Genomic DNA, 23,843 nt, shown 5'->3' with positions numbered 1-23,843 from the left:
GCTTGAGTGGGGGGGGTCTTGGGGGGGATTCAGGTTGGCTCGCCCTCATGCCTGCGTGGTGTGTGTGTGTGGGAGGGGGTGGTTACCGATTATTTGTGGGTGCGGTGGAGGATGCCTCCCTTTTGGTGAGGGGTTAGTGGTCCTCCGCTGATGAGTGGGGGGTGGGGGGCACTATTTCAATTTTTGCAGGGAGGGGCCCGGGAAATGATGGCGAAGATTGAGCCCTTCCAGGTTTCCCACTGGCGGGCACTTAGTCCCAATTTGGGAGAATCGTGGCTTTTGTTTTGATTGTTTGGAATACCTGCTGGCTTTCTCACCCAGCAGGGAGGCAGCGTTCAATCTACCCATGTGGGAAATGGAGTCAAAGAACTCTCGTGAGATTCTACCTTCCCAGTATCTTCTGTTTTCCCAGTCACTGACACGCTCTCTCCTGCCACCCCTGGAATATTGGAACCGACTGATCAAAAGCATCAGGGATTCAAGCAAGCCTTGAGAACTGGTTAAACGGTGGAAAGTGCCAAGTTGTGGAAGTTAGGTCAGAAGGGGATGGGGTGAAAGCACTGAGCGAGGAGACCGAGGGCACACTGACCTAAACTCAGAAATAGAATGCAAAAGAGTTAATGTTTTCCAATTGTACCAAAATGGGTGGAATTGCAGGAAGCAACTTTAAAATTTCTGAATGAGTTGGACAAAGCAAATATTTCAGCAAATAGAAAGCAGATGAAATCGAATCCAAGCAAGTAAAAATCTCTAAATTTAGGTGATGCGCGATATAACACACGAGAGGCGTGATGTACTCGGGAAATAAAGGCTTTTATTGCCAACAATAACAGAGCTACCATATACAGTATACGATCCCAGACTAAAGGGTCACCAGGCAGAGCAGTGACCTTTATACCTCTCCCAGGGGGCAGAGCCAACTGGGGTGTACCATAGGACTATATTAACAGGTCGAACAGCCCAACCCTAACCCCAACAGTAACATATCTACAGACTCATAGTACTGGCCAGACCATGGCTCAGCACTACCTGGTGGGAACCAACAATGGTTCACCACAATAGGATTTTTAAAAAAGCAACATACATACTTCATGAATTGTATTAAAGTGGTGAAGTGGAAAGGAACCTAAGAATCTGTATATTTCAAGGATAAATGGGTAGAAACAAAGTGACAATCAAAAAAAAAGTTGAATATAAGTCACAGGCCCTCGTGGTCAATCTGTCAGTCTACAGCTTGAGTACTACACCCGATTCTGGTTGCCAAGGAAATACTGTGGAGATAGTGCAAGAGGGATGTGCCAGCTCCTTGCTCCTCGAGACTAACAGACGCAGAGAGGGTGCGAGGGATTTTAGTAATTGGTAAGGAATTTGTCAAGCACTGGGAAATGGAAGCCCAGCCAATCTTAGTGTTAGGGACTCGTTTTAATAAATCACTGCAGTCTCCCACCTGACAGCCAGCCAGGAGATTAGCTTAACCTCTGGCTGGGAGCTGTTATCAGTGGCAGAAGGCCACAGTCAGAGGCAGCCCATTGGAATGGTCACTAGCTGGCAATCAGTTTGGGGGACATGGAGTCGGCCTGAGAGATCAGGGCTTTGATCGGGGGTGGAGAGGGAAGACTCTCAGACAGGAGAGCTGCCATCAGGAGTGGAGGGAGCAGCCTGAGGGATTGGTGCAGTGATCTGGGGGGGGGAGAGGGGGTGGAAACGAGGGGAGAAGGCGGTGAGGGGGATGTCTGAGTTATCATGGCATGACTGAGATAGAGGGATATAAATCTGAGAGATCAGCATTGTCACAGCTGGGGAGGCATTTTTTATGAAACATGGGTGGGTCCAGTGGTACAAGAAATGGGGCTGGTGCAGTCTTGCTCTCTGGGTCCAGAAGGAATTTAGAATCCTACAGTGCATTCAGATGCCATTCAGCCCATCGAATCTGCACCAACAACAATCCCACCCAGGGCTCTATCCCCATAACCCCGTGCATTTACCCTAGCTAATCCCCCAACAATAAGGGGCAATTTAGCCCCTAAATTTAAAACATAAAACAAATAAAGTTGTAAAACTGAACACTGCCTCTCTCAGTTAGTTGAATCCTCCAGCCTTGTTTCATCTCCTAGGCCACGGACAGTGCAGAATCCCCCTTTGTATGTACCTGTGGTGAGGCTAAAATTATGTTGCATGCTGAGAACATCATCAGGCTCAGCTTTTGCCACCATCTGCTACTGCCGGGAGCTTAGTCCAGGGCATGATCTGGTCCTGCAAATATTACCACTGAAATTTCTGGTATTTTACCCATTCCCCATCAACTCACCCCGATCTGTGGGATGGAAGATTAAAAATGAAATCCTCTCGGGATCTCAGATGTGAAGAAAACAAAGGGAACTTTACCTCTTCGATCAGGATGACAATTAAGACTGTTCTACAATGGGTGGACAGTTCACAATGTCTAATTACTGCCGATTTGATGAAGGTGAAAATTGACTTCAGCATATCAGTACCATAAGAGTATCAATAGTACTAAAAGGGTATATCAATGCTCCCCAATTAATCACAGAGCAATATATGTGATTTCCCTGGGCTGGTCTTGTTTCACAAGATTTAAAGATATTAATGGATGAAGAATATTATTTGGGTAATATTTGTTCACCCATCTAGGTGCACCCTAAAGTACCCCTATTATCAAATCAATTGGATGTTAAATAAATCCAGTGTTTTGTCTTCAGAAACTGAAAGTCTATCCCAAACATTTTCTATTTGCTGCATGAAGAGCTTCCTGATGTTAATACTAGAATGACCTTTTACTACTTTCATCTTATATCCTTTTGTCCAAAAGGAATCAAGGGATAAAGGGATCAAGGGATATTGGGGGAAGGGGGGGAAAATCAGGATATTGAATTTGATGATCAGCCATGATCAAAATGAATGGCGGAGCAGGCTCGAAGGGCCGAATGGTCTTCTGCTTCTAGTTGCTATGTTTCTATGTCCTATTCCTAATTGAATTTAAAATAATGTACAGATTTAACTTTTCCATACCATTTGCTATTTTGTATAACCCTTTGGGAAAACCATTAGGCATAGGAGCAGAATTAGGCCACTCGGCCCAACGGGTCTGCTCCGCCATTGAATCATGGCTGATATTTTTCTCATTCCCATTCTCCTGCCTTTTCGCCATAATCCCTGATCCCCTTATGAGTCAAGGACCTATCTATCTCTGTCTTAAACACACTCAATGACCTGGCCTCCACAGCCTTCTGCGGCAAAGAGTTCCACAGATTCACCACTCTCTGGTTGAAGAAATTCCTCCTCATCTCCGTTTTAAAGGATCGTCCCTTTAGCCTGAGGTTGTGCCGTCTGGTTCTAGTTTTTCCTACTAGTGGAAACATCCTCTCCATGTCCACTCTATCCAGGCCTCGCAGTATCCTGTAAGTTTCAATAAGATCCCCCCTCATCCTTCTAAACTCCAATGAGTACAGACCCAGAGTCCTCAACTGCTCCTCATACAACAAGCTCTTCATTTCAGGCATCATTCTTGTGAACCTCCTCTGGACCCTTTCCAAGGCCAGCACATCCTTTCTTAGATATGGGGCCCAAAACTGCTCACAATACTCCAAATGGGGTCTGACCAGAGCCTTCTCCTGCCTCAGAAGTATATCACTGCCCTTGTATTCTAGCCCTCTCGACATGAATTCTAACATTACATTTGCCTTCCTAACTACCAACTGAACCTGCACGTTAACCTGAAGAGAATCTTGGACAAGGACTCCCAAGTCCCTTTGTGCTTCTGATTTCCCCATTTTGAAAATAGTCTATGCCTCCATTCCTCCTTCCAAAGTGCAAAACCTCACACTTTTTCACATTGTATTCCATCTGCCACTTCTTTGCCCACTCTCCTAACCTGTCCAAGTCCTTCTGCAGCCCCCCCTGCTTCCTCAATACTACCTGTATCCTCTGCAAACTTAGCAACGGTGCCTTCAATTCCTTCTTCCAAATCATTAATGTATACTGTGAAAAGTTGTGATCCCAGCACTGGCCCTTGAGGCACACCACTAGCCACTGGCTGCCATCCTGAAAAAGACCCCTTTATCCCCACTCTCTGCCTTCTGCCAGTTAGCCAATCCTCTATCCATGCCAGGATCTTAACCTTAACACCATGGGCTCTTAACTTACTTAACAGTCTCCTATGCAGCACCTTGTCAAAGGCCTTCTGCAAATCTCAATAAATCACATCCATTGGTTCTCCTTTATCTAACTTCCTTTTTACCACTTCAAAGAACTCTAACAGATTTGTCAGACATGACCTCCCCTTGACAAAGTCATGCTGACTCAGTCCTATTTTATCATGCACTTCCATTATTAAAGATCTCATCTTTAATAATGGACCCTAAAATCTTGCCAATGACCTAACTCAGGCTAACCGGCCCATACTTTCCCATCTGCTGCCTCCCTCCCTTCTTAAACAGCGGTATTACATTAGCTACTTTCCAGTCCTCTGAGACCCTCCCTGCCTCCAGTGATTCCTGAAAGATCACCACCATTGCCTCCACAATTTCCTCAGCTATATCTTTTAGAACCCTGGGGTGTAGTCCATCCGGCCCAGGTGATTTATCCACCTTCAGACCTTTCAGTTTCCCCAGAACCTTCTCCTTAGAGATGGCCACTGCAGGATACTGCAGTCACCTGTGCCCCAATTCTCCTGGAGCTCTGGCATCCCACTGGTGTCTTCCACCGTGAAGACCGATGCAAAGTAACTATTCAGTTCCTCTGCCATTTCTTTGCTTCCTATTATTACTTCTCCAGTCTCATTTTTTAGTGATCCAATGTCTATTTTTGCCCCTCTCTTGCCTTTTATATACTGAAAAAAACTCTTTCTATCTTCTTTTATATTACTAGCTAACTTACACTCATATTTCATCTTCTTCCCCCCTTATTGCTTTTCTAGTTGTCCTCTGCTTGCTTTTAAGAGCTTCCCAATCCTCTGGCTTCCCACCAATCCTCGTCACTATGTATGCTTTTTCTTTTGCTTTTATGCTGTCCTTGACTTCCCTCGTCAGCTATGGATGCCTCATCCTCCCCTTAGCATGTTTCCTACTCCTTGGGATGAATTTCTTTTGTGCCTCCTGCATAACCCTCCTGCCATTGCTGTTCCACTGTCTTCCCTGCTAGGCTCCCTTACCAATCAAGTCTGGCCAGCTCCTCACCCATGTCTTTGTAGTTACTGAGGCGCGTCTGATAAATAGACAAGGCTGATGTTGCCAGGAACAGAAGGCTTTTATTCGCTAAAAAGGAACGATGTGGAACAGACAATAAACAGAACAATACTGAGCATGAGGATCTCCCGACTGAGGCTGGAGGGGGAGGGCTGCAGCCTTTATACCCTGAGGGCGGAGCTTCCAGTTAAAGGTGCAGCCGAATTAAAGGTGTCAGGGAGAGTCTCATATCCGAACAGTAGTGGCAACAATATATACAGCTCAACCGTGCCGAAGGCACGACAGTGGTTTACCACAGTTACCTTTATTTAATTCGAAAACCGTTACATCTGATTCCAGCTTCTCCCTCTCAAGACAGGGACGACAAGACAACTTGTTTTCTGAGTGAAGAAGTCAGTTCCCCTGAGTCTTTCCTCATACCTAAGATCTCTAGATCTAGGGCTTTGATTTTGACTCTGCCCGTACAATCAGGAAACTGGAATTGAACCAAGATTACATTTATCGAGGTATTGTCTGTGGCTCTAAAACATTCCTTGGCTACAAATTTTTTAAGTGCTGTAAAATTCAACGTATCAGTCATGTGCGAATAAGTAAACAGACAAGTACATACCTAGTTTTACTGCGAAGTACAGACCCTGACGTAGTGCTTTGTATTGATATCTGAAACCAGAATAAACACAGGAATAATGACAATACCTACCAGCACACTGTTTTATTTGAAAACAAAGGGTGGCGAGTTTTCGCCACTGGTAACTTTAAAAAGCACCTTCTAAAAAAAAAACTAATAATGTTTGAAGGTACTCAATACTGTATTGGAATGTTTTGGAGCAGCTCTATTTCCTGAAAGAGCCAGCACTTGGTTGCACCAAATCATTGTGCATAATTTATTGCACATCGATTGATGTTATTTCTGAGCAGGGTGCTGGTAGGCCTGAGGAGGAAGTGATTGCTTCAGTCTCCAGTTTTTGGTCCAGCCTTGTGGAAAGTGATTCATTTCAGCTCATCATAGGAAAGCGTAGATATGCTGATATATGTTAGATTGGGACTGTACCTGGCTTAGATCTAATGCTCAATGTTTAAGTAGCCTGCCAACACCAACTGCGTGGTGTGGGAAATCAAGGAGATGAGGGCTATTTTCCTTTATTCATTTACAGGATGTGGGCCAGCATTTATTGCCCTTTCCTGACTGCCCTCCATTTCAGAGACCATTTAAGAGTCAACCACGTTGCTGTGGGTCTGAAGTCACATGTAGGCCAGACCAGATAAGGATGACAGATTTCCTTCCCTAAAGGACATTCATGAACCAGATGAGCTTTTACGACACTCGACAATGGTTTCAAGGTCATCTTAGACTTTTAATTCCAGATTCTTTTTTATTGAATTCAAATTTCGCCATCTGCCATGGTGGGATTTGAACTTGAATCGCCAGGTCTTGCCCTGGGTCTCTGGGTCCCAGTGACAATACCACTATGCCACCGCCTCCCCTAATGGTCATTATTACGAGCCCAGGGTGGCAGTGCCTCAGATTATCGTTGGGAGGCCTACAGGTGCACTCCTGCTCTTCTTGTCACTAGATAAATAATTGAACATTTATGCACCAGCTCTGTCACTAATAAAACTGGTCAGAGAGCGTTCAGTCCACATCCTGATCCATTCTGACGGGGAATGTATCTAAATTGCCAACTGAAATTGGTCTGCTGCCTCAAACAGGTGCTTTGGGGCCCAATGTTAGCTCACTTTGAAAGTGACTGAGGCAGAGGATGATGGTAACAGGATGGTAAGTCTATCATTCTCATTTTGAGATCATTACCCTCATGCTAATATTTATTTTGCAAAATTTAAATTGAACTCCCATTGTAACTCATCTGAATAATCCAAGTCTAATTTGGAGATTTCTTAACATTGATAAATAATAGTGGGGAAACAAATGTTTTTTTTCTCTTTTTCTGATTGATTTTTTTCTTTAGCATTCTTGAAAAAAAGAGACATGATGCTGCCAAAGCTTTTCATCTCGCATTCATCAAGAGAGACACAAGATTGCCAAATTTCAAAGGGAATATTGATAATTGATATAGGATGAGAAGAGGGTGGCTGATTGGTTGGCAAGGCCACTCTGATTGGTCAAGACATTGGCATAGCAAATGCACCGGGGAGCTGCTGTCGCCATGCTTTTGTTTATTCAAGCAAGGTGCAATGTTTGGATATATTCCTTTTGCCTGCAGAAGACTGGTCCCTGCATTTGAACTGATGTAGCTTTCAGCAAGCAGAAGTGAGCTACATTGTGAACCCAACTGATAATCTTGAATTGGTTGTTCATGTAATTCTGAGCACACTCAAGATTGTTCAGAAATTGCTGCTCAATTGTGGAATTGCGGGTTGGTTGAATATGGACCTGGAATTGCACTGGCATTGAACGTCATATACCCCATTGCTTATTTGTGTGTCAGGCAGGACGTCTTTTTGGCCTGATGTCTAAATATTGTTCTTGCAAATCACCACTTTTGCTGCCACAGCAATGCCTCCTGGACATTGGCAATTTGAGCAGTGATGATGTGGAGATGCCGGCGCTGGACTGGGGTAAACACAGTAAGAGTTTTAACAACACCAGGTTAAAGTCCAACAGGTTTATTTGGTAGCAAATACCATTAGCTTTCAGAGCGCTGCCCCCATCTGACGAAGGAGCAGCGCTCTGAAAGCTAATGGCATTTGCTACCAAATAAACCTGTTGGACTTTAACCTGGTGTTGTTAAAACTCTTACTGAATTTGAGCAGTGCCAGGGGGACCAGGCTGGCACTGCCAAAGTGCCAATGCTCAGGGGGCACACCCCCAACACTTATCCCTCTGGGGGGCCTCGATTGCCCCCCTTCACTCCAGAGGGATCGGGCTGCCAGTTCCCCGCAAGTGGGGAGCTACTGTAGCTTCTGTGGCTACTATAGCTACTATTGGGCCCACAGATTTCAGTCCCAGGCCCGCTACTAGCATTGATATAGCATATAAGTTACCTGTTGCATAATTCATTAAGCTCCGTGCCTATTTCAGGTGCGGAGCTGACGGTGCCAGAAATCCGGCACTGGGAGACGCGCCCAGGCCCGGACACCCAGTGCGGATCCCACGAATCGAGGGCTGCTTCAATCTCCTGGCCTGTTACGCTAAAACATCAGTGCAGCAGGATGGGAGAAACACCCCCATAATGTCTACCATTTGATGTGATTCTGCGATTGGACAGCACTTAATGAACAATCTCAAATGTGCTAAGAGTTACACTAACAACTAATTTAAGATTATCAGTTGGATTTGCAATTTAGTTCACATATGCTTACTAGAAACTACATATATTCATTACGCAGGGACCTGTCCTCTTCAGGCAAAAGGAACATGTCCAGACAATGCAGCATTCTTTAAACAAAAGCATATAACTCCCTGGTGCATATGCCATGGCAATATCTCAACCAATTGGATCCAACTTGCCAACCAATCAGCTTATGCTTTCTCAGGCAGCATAAATTGTTATTCCTTCTGAAATTTGGTATTCTTGTGGCTGCCCTGATGAGTGCAAAGTGACAAGCTTCTATAGCATGTCTCTTTTTTCAGTAATACTCAAATTCTATACCACCAAGCAATGGTTTTCTCTCTGCCAATTTCACCCCTTTTCTCAATGATATCATAGCATTTGTACTATCTTCTTCATTAAATCCAGGTGTAAGCTTGTAACAATATGAACAAGTAATCATCATGTAATTGAAATTCTCAAGGCAGCCATTTGTAATTGAAATAAATAGGGCTTCCAATCAAAAATACTCTGTTATATTTCTGCTGTTACTCATTCATCAAACTACCCAAACCCTTTGACTAAATGATAACCTTATAATTGTTTCCAAGTATCTATTACTTAACCACCTGAGCCTCTCCGGGGATTGCTCCCAAATGTCTATTGTTCCTATAATATTTACTACTTCACAACTATATTTACACAGAATAAAATAGTAGCACTTACTGGATAGTCATGGTCTAAAGCTGACGATTTTCCAGGCTCATAATCAAACACACTCCTTGGTTTAACACGATAGCCACAGGCATCAACTTTGTCATTTGTATGTAACCAATTGCTTCTGATGAAAAATGTTCAAATATTAGCAATAAATTTCATGTTTTGCCTTGTTATTGTCAGTACACTACAATGATTGCATGGTGGTGCGCACCTCGGCAACACAATACAGTATGGGTCTGCGTCAATGATTTGCCAGAGAGCAAATTGCCATTCTTGGCTGGACTAGAAGAAAAAACACTGTGAAGTATCTCATGGGGCCAGGTCTTTCCTGCTTCCCAAAAGCAGGATGTAACTACTATTGTCATTGATGATCCCTGTAAATGGGGCAGTAAACCAGTGCTGGGCAGATATAAGTATTGCATTTCCAATGGTGGGTGAAACTAGAACTAGGGGGCATGGCCTCAAAATAAGGGGGAGCAGATTTAGGACTGAGCTGAGGAGGAACTTCTTCACACAAAGGGCTGTGAATCTGTAGAATTACCTGCCCAGTGAAGCAATTAAGACCACCTCGTTGAATGTTTTAAGGCAAGGATAGATAAATTTGAACAGTAAAGGAATTAAGCGTTATGGTGAGCAAACGGGTAAAAGGAGCTGAGTCCATAAAAAGATCAGTCATGATCTTTCTTACTGAATGGCTCGAGAGGTCAGATGGCCTACTCCTGCTCATAGTTCTTATGTTCTTATTATGTTCTCATTTTCTAACTGTGGATAATGACTGAAAGATATGTCTAAACTTGAAAAATAATTGGTTATAAAAACACGATAAAGGTGCCAGGGCAGGTGATGCGTTGTGGCTGCAGCACTGGGAGCTGGTGGACATTAGCATGATCCACAGCAAACACATCGACAATAAATGTCTACACCTCAAGGAACATTGGCTCAGAGTTGATGGGCTGGAGCATGAACTTCAGAGACTGCAGTGCAACAGGGAGGGTGAGAGTTATCTGGATATTTTATAAGTTAAACCGACCGTGACACTATTGTGAAGGAAAGTGGTGGGAGTAAAAGGAATGTAGTTGTAATAGGAGACATTATCATTTGGCTGATGGACACTATTCTCTACAGTCGAGAGTGAACCCCAAAGGCTTTGCTTGGCCTGTGAGCTCTTGATGTTGACATTGGCATTACACAAGGAAAGGATTGGTTCGCATACTTGTCATCGCACCATTTGATCAGCCCCAACAAAAATTATAAATAGAACAATAGTGACTATTTTAAATTGATAATTGTTTGCTTATGATTAATAAGGTCATGGAGAGGTTGCGACAGATTACCTGGGCATTTTATTCCAGGTGGCAGTCTCATCCATTAAGCTAAGTCCTTCTGATTCAGTCTGTGATCAGGGACAGGAGGGTGTGATGTGAAGAGGTAGATCTAGGGACCCACAAGGTAGCAATGGAGAAGTCTCAGCCCCTACAATTGTCCATCAGGTTCAAGATCCTTGGCAGTTTGTGTGGATGAGAGCAGGGACTGAAGGGTGGATAAGTTAAACCGACCGTGACACTATGATTGTGGAGTGTGTCAGAGCTGCCCACTCTACACAGGTACCCAATATAACAGATGTGATTGTAATAGAATAGTTTCCTTCCAAACTCCGTTCCCTCTCCTTGGGAATCGTTTAAGATTAAGTCAGCTTTGATGAAGGGTCATCCAGACTCGCAACGTTGGCTCTATTCTCTCTCCACAGATGCTGTCAGACCTGCTGAAATTTTCCAGCATTTTCCGTTTTTGTTTCAAATTTCAGCATCCACAGTATTTTGCTTTGATCTTAAGATTAAGTCTGTCTATTTTAAATCTCGATGTGACATTTCATTCCGAGGTGAGGTTCCGACCTCAGTCATGCCATCGCAAAACCACTTATTACCACCTCGGTAACATCGCTCAATTTTATCTCAGCCAGTCTGCTGCTCTCATTCATGCCTTTGTTATCTCTGGGCCCAACTACTCCAATGCACTCCATCTCGCCCATTCTACTCTCGAAAAGGTTGATGTCATCCAAAACTCTGCTGCCTCTGTCTCAGCTTTCAGCAAGTTCTGCTCCCCTGCGCCCCAGTGTTTGCTGATCTACACTGGCTCTCAGTCAAGAAACATCCTGTTCTTTAAATGATCACCTTTATTTTCCATTCCCTCTGTGGACCCCTCCTTCATCCTATCTGTAATCTCCTCCCAGCTCCCCAACTAATATTAAAGGAAAATACAGCTAATGCTGCATTTGAAACAAAGACTTTGAAACAAAGATTTGAAACAAAGACAGAAAATGCTGGAAAAGCTCAATAGGTCGGGCAGAAAATGGAGAGAGAAACAGAGATAATGTTTTGAGGCCAATATGACTCTGTTCAATTAACTCTGTTCCATTAACTCTCATGAAGTTTAAAGTTAAAGTTTACTTATTAGTGTCACAAGTAGGCTTACATTAACACTGCAATGAAGTTACCGTGAAAATCCCTGAGTCGCCACACTCCAGTACCTGTTCGGGTACGCTGGGGAGAATTTAGCATGGCCAAATACCTAAACAGCATGTGTTTCAGGCTATGGGAGGAAACCAGAGCACCCGGAGGAAACCCACACAGACACGGGGAGAACGTGCAGACTCTGCACAGACAGTGACACCGGGGAATTGAACCTGGATCCGTGTCCTGGCCCGAATGGGGTACCCGGCGAGCACTCAGATCCTGCGCAGATCAGCTGGCGGGGGTATTCACTGGCATCTTCAACCTCTTTTTACAACAATCTGAGGTCCTGATCAAGAAGATGACCATCATCCCAGTACCAAAGAAAAGCCAAGCAGCGTGCCTTAATAACTATCGTCCTGTGGCTCTGACATCCATCATTATGAAGTGCTTTGAAAGGTTAGTCATGGCATGAATCAATTCCAGCCTCCCGGACTGCCTAGTTACAGTTTGCCTACTGCTGCAACAAGTCCACAGCAGACACCATCTCCCTGCCCTGCACTCAACCCTGGAACACCTAGATAACAAGCTATGTCAGACTCCTATTTATTGACTACAGCTCAGCCTTCAACAGCATTATTCCTATGAAACTCATCTCCAAACTCCCTGGCCTGGGCCTCGGCTCCTCTCTCTGTGACTGGATCCTGAACTTCCTAACCCACAGACCACAATCAGTAAGGATAAGCAACAACATCTCCTCCATGATCATCCTCAACACCAGTGCTCCACAAGGCTGTGTTCTCAGCTCCCTACTATACTCCTTATACACCTAAAGTTGAGACTTCAGGTGTAATTTTTGAAATAGCATCTCTCTGAGTGGCCGGAGTAGATGATAATCCCCCCACCCACACTCACCTGCCCAACTTCACCATTACGGTGCCAAAACCTATGGCAACTCACCCATGGTGCAAAAGTCAGTTTCAACCTGACCAATTTAAGTAAAGGCCGCCCAGTGGCATTATGTTCAGGGACACCCTAAACGAGCAGAGTGTGAAGAAGCCCTGCCCTTCAGCGATGCTCTGGAATTGCAAGCTGGTCCCTGGAAGAAGAGCAATGGATCCGGGTCTAAGGGTAATCCAGGGCACTTAGGACGGGAAGGAATATGGCACCTGAGGGAGAGGGTGGTGGGAGAGGGTGGGGATGTGTTTAGGAGGCCAGAAGAGGAAGCATAAAGGGACGGGCATTGTCTTTGGGAGATGCCCCGTAAGGGCAACAAAGCCCCCCCGCAAAGGACATACTTGTCTTCCTTCCTGCCGTTTAACCAGTTGTGTTTAAAAAACTGAGTTCTAGCTCCTGCCCACCCTCTCATTAGGGTATGGGCAGCGTAATATTTGAGTCAATTAGCTTGTTACGAACCTCAGATGCCCATTAATAATTTTTTTATTAAAATGGCAGGCAGGCTGCCTGGTTTATGGGGACTGTGTTGGGCAGAGAGGGGGCAGGTGTGAGGTAAGGCCAACCACAGCCACCATTATATTTTATGTGCCCCCTGCCAGAAAGTTTCCTGATGAGAACGGGTGGGGGTGGGTTATGAGTTATGTAAAATGGAAGTACCTCTCTGCGCTTGCTCTGTGACCCAAGCAGCTTGTAATATCTGGAGCCTTTGTTCAATAAATTCCTTAGGACAAGAGATACACAACTTACTCTTCACCAGTAGCTTTGGTAAAAGGACATGAATGAGGATCTTTTGCTGCCAGTGAATTGCAGGGTACTTCTCCAGGTTTTGTAGGCTGACAAACACTTGGGGGGGCTGTGCAATTCCGACTGAGGGTATCACGAAGGTCGGCTGATAAAGATATTGTGCAGCTTTGATCACTTTTGCTGTCTGAAATGTTGGGATGCAGACACTGTGATTGAGGGTTGCATTTTCGATTTTCACTATCAGAGCTGCTGAGTGGCCCTGGCAAAAGTGGCCCTTTAATTGTGCAGTTGTCCTTTGTTGTTGAACTGCAGGGCAAGGGTCCAGTTAGTTGAGATCTTGATCTATAATCTGTGGCAGAACAGGAAAGAGGCTGCTGTTTTGTTGAATCGGGCTCCCACTGCTTCATCCTGGCATCAACATTAGAAGACATCCCATAATTCTCTGCAATAGAGAGGCAATAATATAATTAAATGCCTCAACAAATTGTAAACTCTCCAAGTATTTCCACATTTTACACACAAAAATGTTCACATATAAACTTCAAGCAGTGATCAAAAAGAACGCAAATAATTTAAAGATGAACAGCTTTGAGTTAAATCTTCTTCCAAATGGTGAATTGCACAACCATGCAAACTTAATCACTTCAATTGGGCATCATGGTTAAAATAATTATTCTGTAATTTAAAGCTTTATGGATATTGGCCGGAATTCTCCGACCTCGCTTGCAACTGGGATTTTGCGGTCCTTCTGCAAGGAACAGAGCTTTGGTTTTTCTTTCATATTAATTTGTGGGACAGGGACATCACTGGCTGGCTATCAATTATTACAGTAAGAAGTTTAACAACACCAGGTTAAAGTCCAACAGGTTTATTTGGTAGCAAAAGCCACACAAGCTTTCAGAGCCCCAAGCCCCTTCTTCAGGTGAGTGGGAATTCTCACTCACCTGACAGAATTCACACTCACCTGAAGAAGGGGCTAAGAGCTCCGAAAGCTTGTGTGGCTTTTGCTACCAAATAAACCTGTTGGACTTTAACCTGGTGTTGTTAAACTTCTTACTGTATTTACCCTAGTCCAACGCCGGCATCTCCACATCATCAATTATTACCCATCCCCAGTTGCTCTTGGAGGGCAGTTGAGAGTCAACCACATTGCTGTGGTTCTGGAGTCACATGTAGGCCAGCCCAAGTAAAGACGGCAGATTTCCTTCCCTAAAGGACATGAGTGAACCAGATGGGCTTTTCAAACAATTGACCATGGTTTCGTGGTCATCAGTAGATTCTTAATTCCAGATATTTTTTTTAATTGAATTCAAATTTCACCATCTGCCGTGGCGGGATTCAAACCGGGTCCCCAGAACATTAGCTGAGTTTCTGGATTAATAGTCGAGTGATAATACCACTAGGCCATCGCTTCCCCACTTGGCTGTGCGCCAAGTTCTCGGTTCTCGCTGGTAGCAGTAGCAGGGCAAGCGAGACTGGAGAATTCCGGCCATTATGCCATGTGTGCAGCGTGGAAAACTATTTCCACAGGCAAGCCCACACTTCTAAAGTACCGAAACCTGAGTTTTTAGGCGCTGTAACCTTGCAAGCAGCATATCTGACTGCAGAATAAATCCCCCGTCCTTGCTAATAAGTTTACTGACTGTAGCAGGGGATACTTTTTGCCCTCTAGGTCCTTTCAATGTATGAACATGTAGCAATCTGACAGATTACATCTGCCAGACTACATTGTGTATCAAGTTGATTCGGAATAAAGTTAAACGGAAGCAAGACCAGCAGATGAGAATACGTTAGGTAATTCCACAGTGTTCCTTTCAAAGAAAGTCAGGGAACTGTTAGCTGTTTAATGTAAACACTGTGTGTTCTTGTTTGAATGGCTCTTGCCTCCACCCAAATGGCAACACTGAAAAAGAGAACTGGGAAATGCTATAGATTTATTCTTTTGTCAGTCCGACTCTGGCCATGACATTGTCAATTAACATCAGCTCCAGACACCAAGGGTGAAATGCCTGGTGGAACAGACTCATATCCCCTTGGTGAGTCAGCAGTAACAAATAGCTCTGTGTCTTTACTGCAGCCTGGTATTCACATTTTTAAACAGTTACATCTTTCTGAACAGACGTGTCATGAACATGATTCCCTTATCCCTGAACTATTAATTCCTAGATGAAATGGACAATTACTATGGCAGCAGTTTGCAAACAACTTGGTAAATAGTCCTTGGTCATTTCCTGAAATGTAATTAAAAGCACCAGAGAAGAAAAAGGAATTCAAAGGCATCTTAATAACAATTAAACATAGAGAATGTATGTACTGCAAATAGTCATTCCAGTGTTCAGCTAAAGTAATGATCAATGTAAAATAATCACAGCTATAAAGCCCTGTAAAAGTATCTACACAAAGTCTATTATGGAAAACAAACCAACAGATCTCTGCTCCATTGTAGCCATCACAATAAGATATGTTATCCTTCATTGTCAGTGATAAATGATGTCCCTTCAAGATGTGAACAGAACAAGCTGGTTTGTTAACTATAATGAAAGAGTGCTTAACCTCTCTGCTAAGAGATCAGAGTTCAAATTCCAGCCTTGGCTGACTTATCTGAGCTGAGGACATGAAAATAAAGGTAGGGGGAAATTGAAAGAAAACAGAAAAAGGTCCCTGGAATATTAGTATATTTTTCCCATCTCAAATATTAGGTTATTAAGTTCTGAGAGATAGGCCACTGAACCACGATTCTATCCTTACCCTATGGTCCTGCCTGCAATAGCAATCAGATGGAGTGGACTGCGTGTAGCTTTCCCCCACCTTTTGCAATGAGTTCAGAAATCAGGACTCTGACAGTGTATTCCAACTGAACACAAATAAATCATTGTACTTTTATGTGAGTTCTCAGATTGCAAAATGCAGCCAGTGATGTAGATGAGATCTGTACTAATCCTCTCTAAAAATCTAATCATTATTTTCACATTTCAAAACAGTCTAATAAAAGCTACAATAGAATGGGGAAAAGATTATCCTGAAATGGTCATTTATCAAATGCACAAATGTCAGTCTTGGAGACTGATAACAGGATATACATATATAGACATATACACAGATACAGTACAAAATGAAGCTTTTCCAAACCTTTCTGATAACAACTGCTAACAAATATTTAAGTGCAATGAACCTTTCCAGTTCAGAAATGTATTGTTCCAAAACACCAGCTATCCAGAAAACCCAAGCAGCTTATAGCATTGTTTTAGCACAGTACTTTGGGAGCAGAAAGTAAAAATATTTTTCATTACTGCTTTATAATGTTTTGTCACTTTTTTATATTGCAGGTAAATATTTATCTACAGTGTGTTCACGTACTTGTAGTTAGGAATGCTTAGGGAGTGCAGTAGTAATGTCACTAGACTAGTAATCCTGACCTAATGCTCTACGGAAATGGGTTCATAACAGCTGATGAAATTTAAATTCAATTAATAAAAGGCCTGGAATTGAAAGCTAGTCTCAGGAATGGTGACCATAATGGTGGCACAGTGGTTAGCACTGTTGTCTCACAGCGCCCAGGGACCTGGGTTCAATTCCAGCCCCGGGTGACTGTCTGTGTGGAGTTTGCACACTCTCCCCGTGTCTGCGTGGGTTTCCTCCAGGTGCTCTGATTTCCTCCCACAGCCCAAAGATGTCTAGGTAATTGGAATGTTCATGCTAAATTGCCCCTTAGTACCCCAAGATATGTAGGTTAGGGGGAAAATGCATGGGGTTAAGGGAATGGGGCAGGGGCATGTGTGCCTGGGTGAGATGATCTGTTGGAGAGTTGGTGCAGACTCGATGGGCCAGAAGGCCTTCTTAGGATTCTATAAAACTATCCTATTGGGTAAACCCTTTTGGGAAGGAAATCTGCTGCCATCCTGACCTAACTAGCCTACATGCAACTCCAGATTCACACCACAACACACAATTGTCCTCTGAAATGGCCTAGTAAGCCACTCAGTTCGAGAGCAATTCAGGGTGGGCAACAAACTTATACCTACATCCCATCAAAGAGTTAAAAAAAATCTCAAGTAATTCCATAACCCAGGAAATTCCAAAATGCAGAAATGGTTTGTTCCAAGTATTCTGGACTGGAGAGGTTACATAGTTATATATTTGTATTAGGTATTAATTCCATGTAAATGCAACAGAGAATGGAATGTTGCTTACCTGCCTTTAGTACACTGTAATCATTTTTAAACATTGATTTATACCAAGCCTTTGATCCTTCCTCAACTGATACCTGAAACAGATGAATTAAATCAGTATTTATCTGAATATTTTACCACATTGCTACAAAATGCAGAAAGATGTTTCCCACAGTGTTCCTATCTAGCCATCTGCAAGATTGTTAACCAGTTGTGATGTTTCATTAATTTAGTCACCAAAGAATGTGGTGCAGTGATTCCACTTCTTACTTATTCAGTAGGATCAGTCAACATGTGAGAAAAATCTAATCCACTTGATAAGAAAAGAGAATATAAGATGTGGAATGGCCAGCAACATACTTATTCCCAACCCTCAGAAACAGTTTCTCTCCATTTATTCTATTTGATCCACTGATGATTGTAAAAAGCTCTGTGAAATCCCTTCTTTTTTCACAGAGCCTTTTTCGCTCTATGGAAGACAAGCCAAACTTTCTGCGGCCTGTCCATATCACCCCTAGAACTTTTCTTCTGTACCCTCGCCAAAGCTTTCATGTCCTTTCTAAAGTGTGATTCCCAGAATTGGATATAATATCCCAGCTGGGTCCGAATTAATGGTATATAAAAGTGTAGCTTAACTGTCCTGCCATCTTCATGGATTTGTTCACAAGCACCCCCAGATCTCTGTCTGCACAGCTTTAAAATTGTATCATTTAGCTTGACTTGTCTCACCTCACTGTTGTTAATGAAATGCACCACCTCGCAGCTTTCCATGTTGAATTTTGTGTCTGCTCATTGCACCAGCCTGTCTATGGTTTCTGCAAACTTTTTCTGATTACGAAAATACAGCATTAAGTAATATTGTCACCTGGAAACCTGTGGGGTTATTATTTCTGCATGAATTACTGCAACCGAAATTGCAAAATGGTACAGAACCTTGAACCTATTACAGAGAGAGTGTTTTCTGATAAAAGTAAGCAATTATGAATAATTCCTCCACTGCAGTGGTCCCCAAACTTTTTCTCACCGTCTAGAATAATAAACTATCAATTTAATCTGGAACATTATGTTACAGTACAGGATATCCCAAGGACCAGATTTAAAAGGTGTAGTTGAGGAACACACAGTGAGCAATAACTTTTAGCAGAGAAAATCATTTCAAAAATTCTGCAATCATGCAGATGACTTGCTTTCGAAAAGTCAGTCATTTTCTGGTCAGCATCCAAGTTATAAATCATTTCTTCCAGTCCAATTGTAAATGTTAACTCCATAATTCTGTAATTTTTCTTCTTGACTGACATCAGTGCAAGTATCATACGTGAAGGTTTTTCTCTCTCTTGCAGTGGTTGAAAATAACCACAAATTATTTTATCATATTTTCTTCCCCTGAAATTAATAATTAGATTGAAACCTTTCACATCCTCGGGATGTGCTGGTTCAATTTTCATCTTTTTTTCCAAATCCCTCCATGGCTTCAGTCCTCTCGATCTCTGTAACCTTCTCTAGCCCTACAATGATCCAAGATATCTGTGTTCCTCTACTACTGGCCCCTTATACATTCCTGACTTTAATAAGTCTGCTATTGGTGGCCATGTCTTCAGGTGCCTCGACCGTAAGCTCTGGAATTCCCACTCTCTCCTCTTTTCAGGTGCTCCTTCAAATATACCTTTTTGGCTGAAGTTAACTAAAGGATCACAGAAAATGTCAGCAGACTCAGTGATGGGGACACATCACTCGGGGCCCATTGTCCAAAACACAACTCAGCACCAACTTGGACTGAAAAAAAGAGAGCTTTCATAGAATGATAGAGATTACATCACAGCGGGTGATAACTGAGTATCCGGAACTCTCTCCTGTAATCCCATCCAACCTCATACCCTTTCATATTTCTTCTTTTTAAATATTCATTCCTTTCACTTTTGGTTTTTGTTGCAGCCTGCATCTCAACAGCCAATTGTAATGAATTACTCATCCGCCTAATCTATAGTGTGAAAAGCTTTCTTCTTCCTTCCCTTTTGATTCATTCTCCCAGTCACTCATCAGTGGAAAGAGACAATCTTTTAACATTTACCAAGGGTAAGCCCCTTCTCTCCCCCCTCCCCCCAACCTCCCCCCCCGCCGCAAACTCCCCCCTCCAAATCCCCTCTCCCTGTTTCACTCTCTCCTCTACTGCTGCTTCTCTCTCAGTGCCATTCTCTCTCTCTCCCTCCCTACCGCTTGAGCCCCAGCACCCCAAAATCTCTTCCCCATTCCCTAATCCCCAGGCTCTTCCCCCAGCGGCAGGGTGGTTAGCACTGCTGCCTCACAGTGCCAGGGATCTGGGTTCGATCCCCGGCTTGGGTCACTGTCTGTGCGGAGTCTCTATGTTCTCTCCGTGTCTGCATGAGTTTTCTCCGGGTGCTCCGGTTTCCTCCCACAGTCTGAAAGACATGGTGGTTAGGTGCATTGGCTATGTCAAAATTTCCCTCAGTGTATCCAAACAGGCGCCAGAGTGTGGCGACTAGGGGATTTTTACAGTAACTTCATTGGAGCGTTAATGCAAGCCTACTTGTGATACTAATAATTAAACCTTAAAACCGATAACCGCTCATGCCCAAACTCCCTGATCAGCAACCTTTCTGCTGAGACCCTGCCCTCAGCTCGATTCCCCCCTTTCTTTGTTGGATGGGTTGGGTGTTGGAGGGTTTAGTGTGTAAGACTGACTACACTGCGCCAGGGACAGCTCTGCAGTTCAATGCATGATACAGAAGGAGGGAGGTTTCTGTGCAGCAATTTTGAAATGTGAAGATTTCTTGAGAGGGGAGACCCATGTCCCATTCTATGAGACTCCCAGGCAACCTTGTCAGGGGATGTGCACTGAGATAACCAGGCCAGGAATATACTGGATGTTCAGACTATACTGGCTAAGTGTACAAAAACTAGAAAATCTGTTCTATGTATGAACAACGCTATGTACACTTCAGAGCAATTCATTGGCTTTAAAGTTTTTTGACATATCCCAAGGACCTGAAAGGTGTTATGCAACTACAAATCCTTTCCTTCCTTGTGATAGATTTAGTGGAGGGAGGTAATTTGAAGCTTGGCTTCCCTCTAGTGGTTTCACACAGTCCATCCTCCTGAACTGAAAATGTGCAGCAATCATTTCCTCTCCAATAATTTCATCATAAATTAGAGAGTGAGCAGGTGCAATGCCAGTGGAGAGTGACTTTGGCCTATTTAACTATGTTTAACACTTCTCTGATCATGATTAGGGTCTTGCTAGAAACCAGCCATGGATTATTTGTGTAGAATTATGCAATGAAATAAACAAAGAATGATTATTGACCAGGCTAGGTCTAACATTGCTCAGCTAAACGAAGGACAAGACATTTAAATATAAAGGGAAGGAATGGGGGAAGGAGAAAAAGGGGAATGGAGGGGAGGAAGGGAAAAAAGGGAGGAATGCAAGGAAGGGCAAGCGGAAGGAAAGATAAAAAAGGAGGAGGAAGATGGAAAGAGACGAAGGAAGGAAAGAAAGAAGGGAGGCACTGTTGTTCCCTTTTAAACTGGGCCATGGGATATAGTAAGTTGACAGCCCAGCTGAATATCAATGCCGTGCTATGGATTGCATATTTCAAAGATATTACTTTTCACAAATATATGTAATTCCTACTTTCTTTGCTATTAAAGGTGGTGATCTTTTGCTTTCTGAAGTCAACAGAGCAATAGGAGATGATCTGAAGACAACGTTCATCTTTTCACTGACTGTCCGCAGGTTGGTTTTGTAGACTGGATCCAGCTCATTCTCCGAATCCGATGGGATATTCTCTGGGACCTGCAATTCTTATGGAATGAAATATAACATTAGGAACTCAAAATGTTTGCTTAAAGACTGGTAAAGAACCTTCAAGCAATTGGCCCATATATTTGACTCAGCTGTTCCTTATAGTGATTTTAATGTCGTCATTATATTTCTCTGAAGGAGTAAATCATGAATCGGTTCCTTTGACTCTTCTCACTTTCCGTTATAACTCTAAAATATTTATTGCAGATCCACAGATTAATTACTTAAGGGGAAATCAAAATAAATCTTTGGAATATTTGAAAATATTTAGTTATCCAGTCACAATGTGCCTGAATTCCATACACCACGACTTGTTTATGAGGCAGGAATGAGGACATCTGTCAGGCTTCTATCAGTGCCATGCTGGAGTCAATGGAGCAACCCAGAACTATATTCTAGTTTTCCATCTGTCTTTGTGGATATGAGCTTAGTCTTTACTTACTGCCTTGTCAAATTTCACAGCTGCGTTTGGAAATCACCATGTGAGGAATCCTGAGCACAAACCAATATTGAGCACCAGTTGCTAATTCACAATTCAACTTGTCTTAATTTGCAATCCATTAGACTGGGTTACCTGTTTCATCATTATGCAAGTGCCCAGGGTCAGCTGAAGACCGAGAGTTATCCACTTGCACGTTATACAGGATCTGATATGTTGCGCTGACTGAAGACACTGGGCTTTCCCTTTCAGTGGTGGATGGTACATTGTGGTTTGGACCAAGAGTAGATGATAGGTTTTCCGTTTCTATGTTATATGGGATGTTGGACTGAGTCATCAATGAAAAAGCGTCTCGGTTTGGTAATACTGAAGAGAAAGTCTCTTTTGTCCTCGCATTGTGGCTGTTTTCTCTGATATCTTCCATCCCATTGTGGATTGAAGGCTGAAACTGACAAAGAAATAAGCAAATAACTTTATTTCATAGAACATCAAATCAAAAAGTTAATGTAGCCCAGGCAAGGACGTACACAAATTGTATCATCACTAATTTAAATCAAATGACATTTAATTCTCAGCTCTGGTCCATGCTCCATCGAAAAAACTCTCTTTGACCTAAAGTTTTGCTCCCGGGTCAGGAGCGCCAAGTTGAGACATTTTCTGACTCCATGAACCTAACCCAGGAATACGAGACTGAGTAGGTTTTTGTTCTTGGAGTGAACTGGATTAGAAGTTGGACCCTGTGATCCCAGACCAAGTGCCGATGCTACTGGTGCCAGGGGCAAGCTGACTGGAAGGCCTACCTCTATGCATTGGTATTGTGTGAAAGATTGAAAACATTAAAGCAAAAAACATCCCTCCAGCCCTTATGCTTCACCCTGTTCATACCCTAGCAATGTCAACCCATGCCACCTCATGCCCCTGTACCCAAAATTCATGGCCATCCCATACCCCCCATGTCAACATATGCCCCGTACCCAATTAAAGCAATTTTTAAAAACCACCCCAGACATTTTTTTTCAAAGATTTAAAGAGCAGGTCTTTTAAATGTCTTGAGAGCTTGACAGCTCCCTTAGGAAATTTTGACAGGTCCTCTTGACAGTTCTGATAGGTCCTCTTGACAGTCTTGATAGGCATCTCGACAGTTCTGAAGGTTTCCTTTTTTCAAGTGCTTCTAACTGTTTACAGTTTCAATGAGTTTGACACTAATGAGTTCATGCAAATTTTATGTACTTTTCTGCCTGATCTTAAAAAATTCCAAAGGGCATCTGACCTTCCACAAAAGATATCCTGGGACCAGATCCAAAAGGAGTAACTTACCTCTCCAAAGGGGTACCGGCCTATCCAAAAAAAACCCCAAGTTCAGATCTGATCTCACCAAGTCTAATCTGCCACATTTTGCATTTCACACTCCTGGCCTAGCAAAATCCCACTTAAGTGGAGGCAGCTAATGAATTAAGTGGTCAGCTATCTCCTGAAACGATTCAGCGTCCATCTATTTGTATGGCGCCATTACTTGTTTTGCCATTGTTATGTTGCAATTAAACATGAACTCACCTATGTTTAACTTTTTAGTGCCAAAGACCAAGGGCCAGATTTTCACTACCAAGGCAGGTAGCGAACCCTGGAAAGTTTTTTGGTAAAGAGCCCTGATGTATACAATTTTAATTGCAGAGGGGAGGGTGATGGGGGTGGTGGGATGGTGGTTGGGGATAGAGGTAAGTCTGTTGACCCTGGAAACAGGATGTAGGTGGCCACAAAGTCCTGAGATGAGTTTGGTTAAAACGTGCACGTTACACTTCGCTTTTTTTAATTTTTGGGATGTGGGCATTGCTGGCTAGACATTGCCCATCCCTTATTGCCCTTGAGAGGATGGTGGTGAGCAGCCTCTTGAATCCCATGAGGTGTAGGTACACTCACAGTGCTATTAGAGAGGGAGTTCCAGGAATTTGAGTCGGCAACAATGAAGGAATGGCAACACATGGTAATTACTTGATACTTGTGTGAATTTTACTAGCTACTTGTTAGCTCAACCCTTAATATTGTCTAGGTCTTGCTGTATATGGACATGGGC

At 43.2% G+C, this 23,843-nt stretch overlaps 1 protein-coding gene across 6 annotated transcripts in view; it reads right to left on the bottom strand.

The window, feature by feature from the left end:
* Positions 1 to 23,843, bottom strand: part of LOC144505058 (uncharacterized) — a 105,315-nt gene that overhangs the window by 54,897 nt on the left and 26,575 nt on the right. For 5 of the 6 annotated variants that reach the window (XM_078230795.1, XM_078230794.1, XM_078230796.1 and 2 more), the window contains 6 exons: positions 21,908 to 22,220; positions 21,163 to 21,332; positions 17,536 to 17,608; positions 13,348 to 13,786; positions 9,200 to 9,314; positions 5,815 to 5,864 (listed from right to left, as the gene is read on the bottom strand). In XM_078230795.1, coding sequence (XP_078086921.1) covers positions 5,815 to 5,864; positions 9,200 to 9,314; positions 13,348 to 13,786; positions 17,536 to 17,608; positions 21,163 to 21,332; positions 21,908 to 22,220 — 1,160 coding nt within the window. The remainder of the gene's footprint in view (positions 1 to 5,814; positions 5,865 to 9,199; positions 9,315 to 13,347; positions 13,787 to 17,535; positions 17,609 to 21,162; positions 21,333 to 21,907; positions 22,221 to 23,843) is intronic. The other variant, XM_078230799.1, reaches the window with a different exon arrangement.

Source organism: Mustelus asterias, chromosome 16 (assembly GCF_964213995.1).
Source record: "Mustelus asterias chromosome 16, sMusAst1.hap1.1, whole genome shotgun sequence".
Classification (NCBI taxonomy): domain Eukaryota; kingdom Metazoa; phylum Chordata; class Chondrichthyes; order Carcharhiniformes; family Triakidae; genus Mustelus; species Mustelus asterias.
This window is presented reverse-complemented; position numbering and strand designations above follow the sequence as displayed.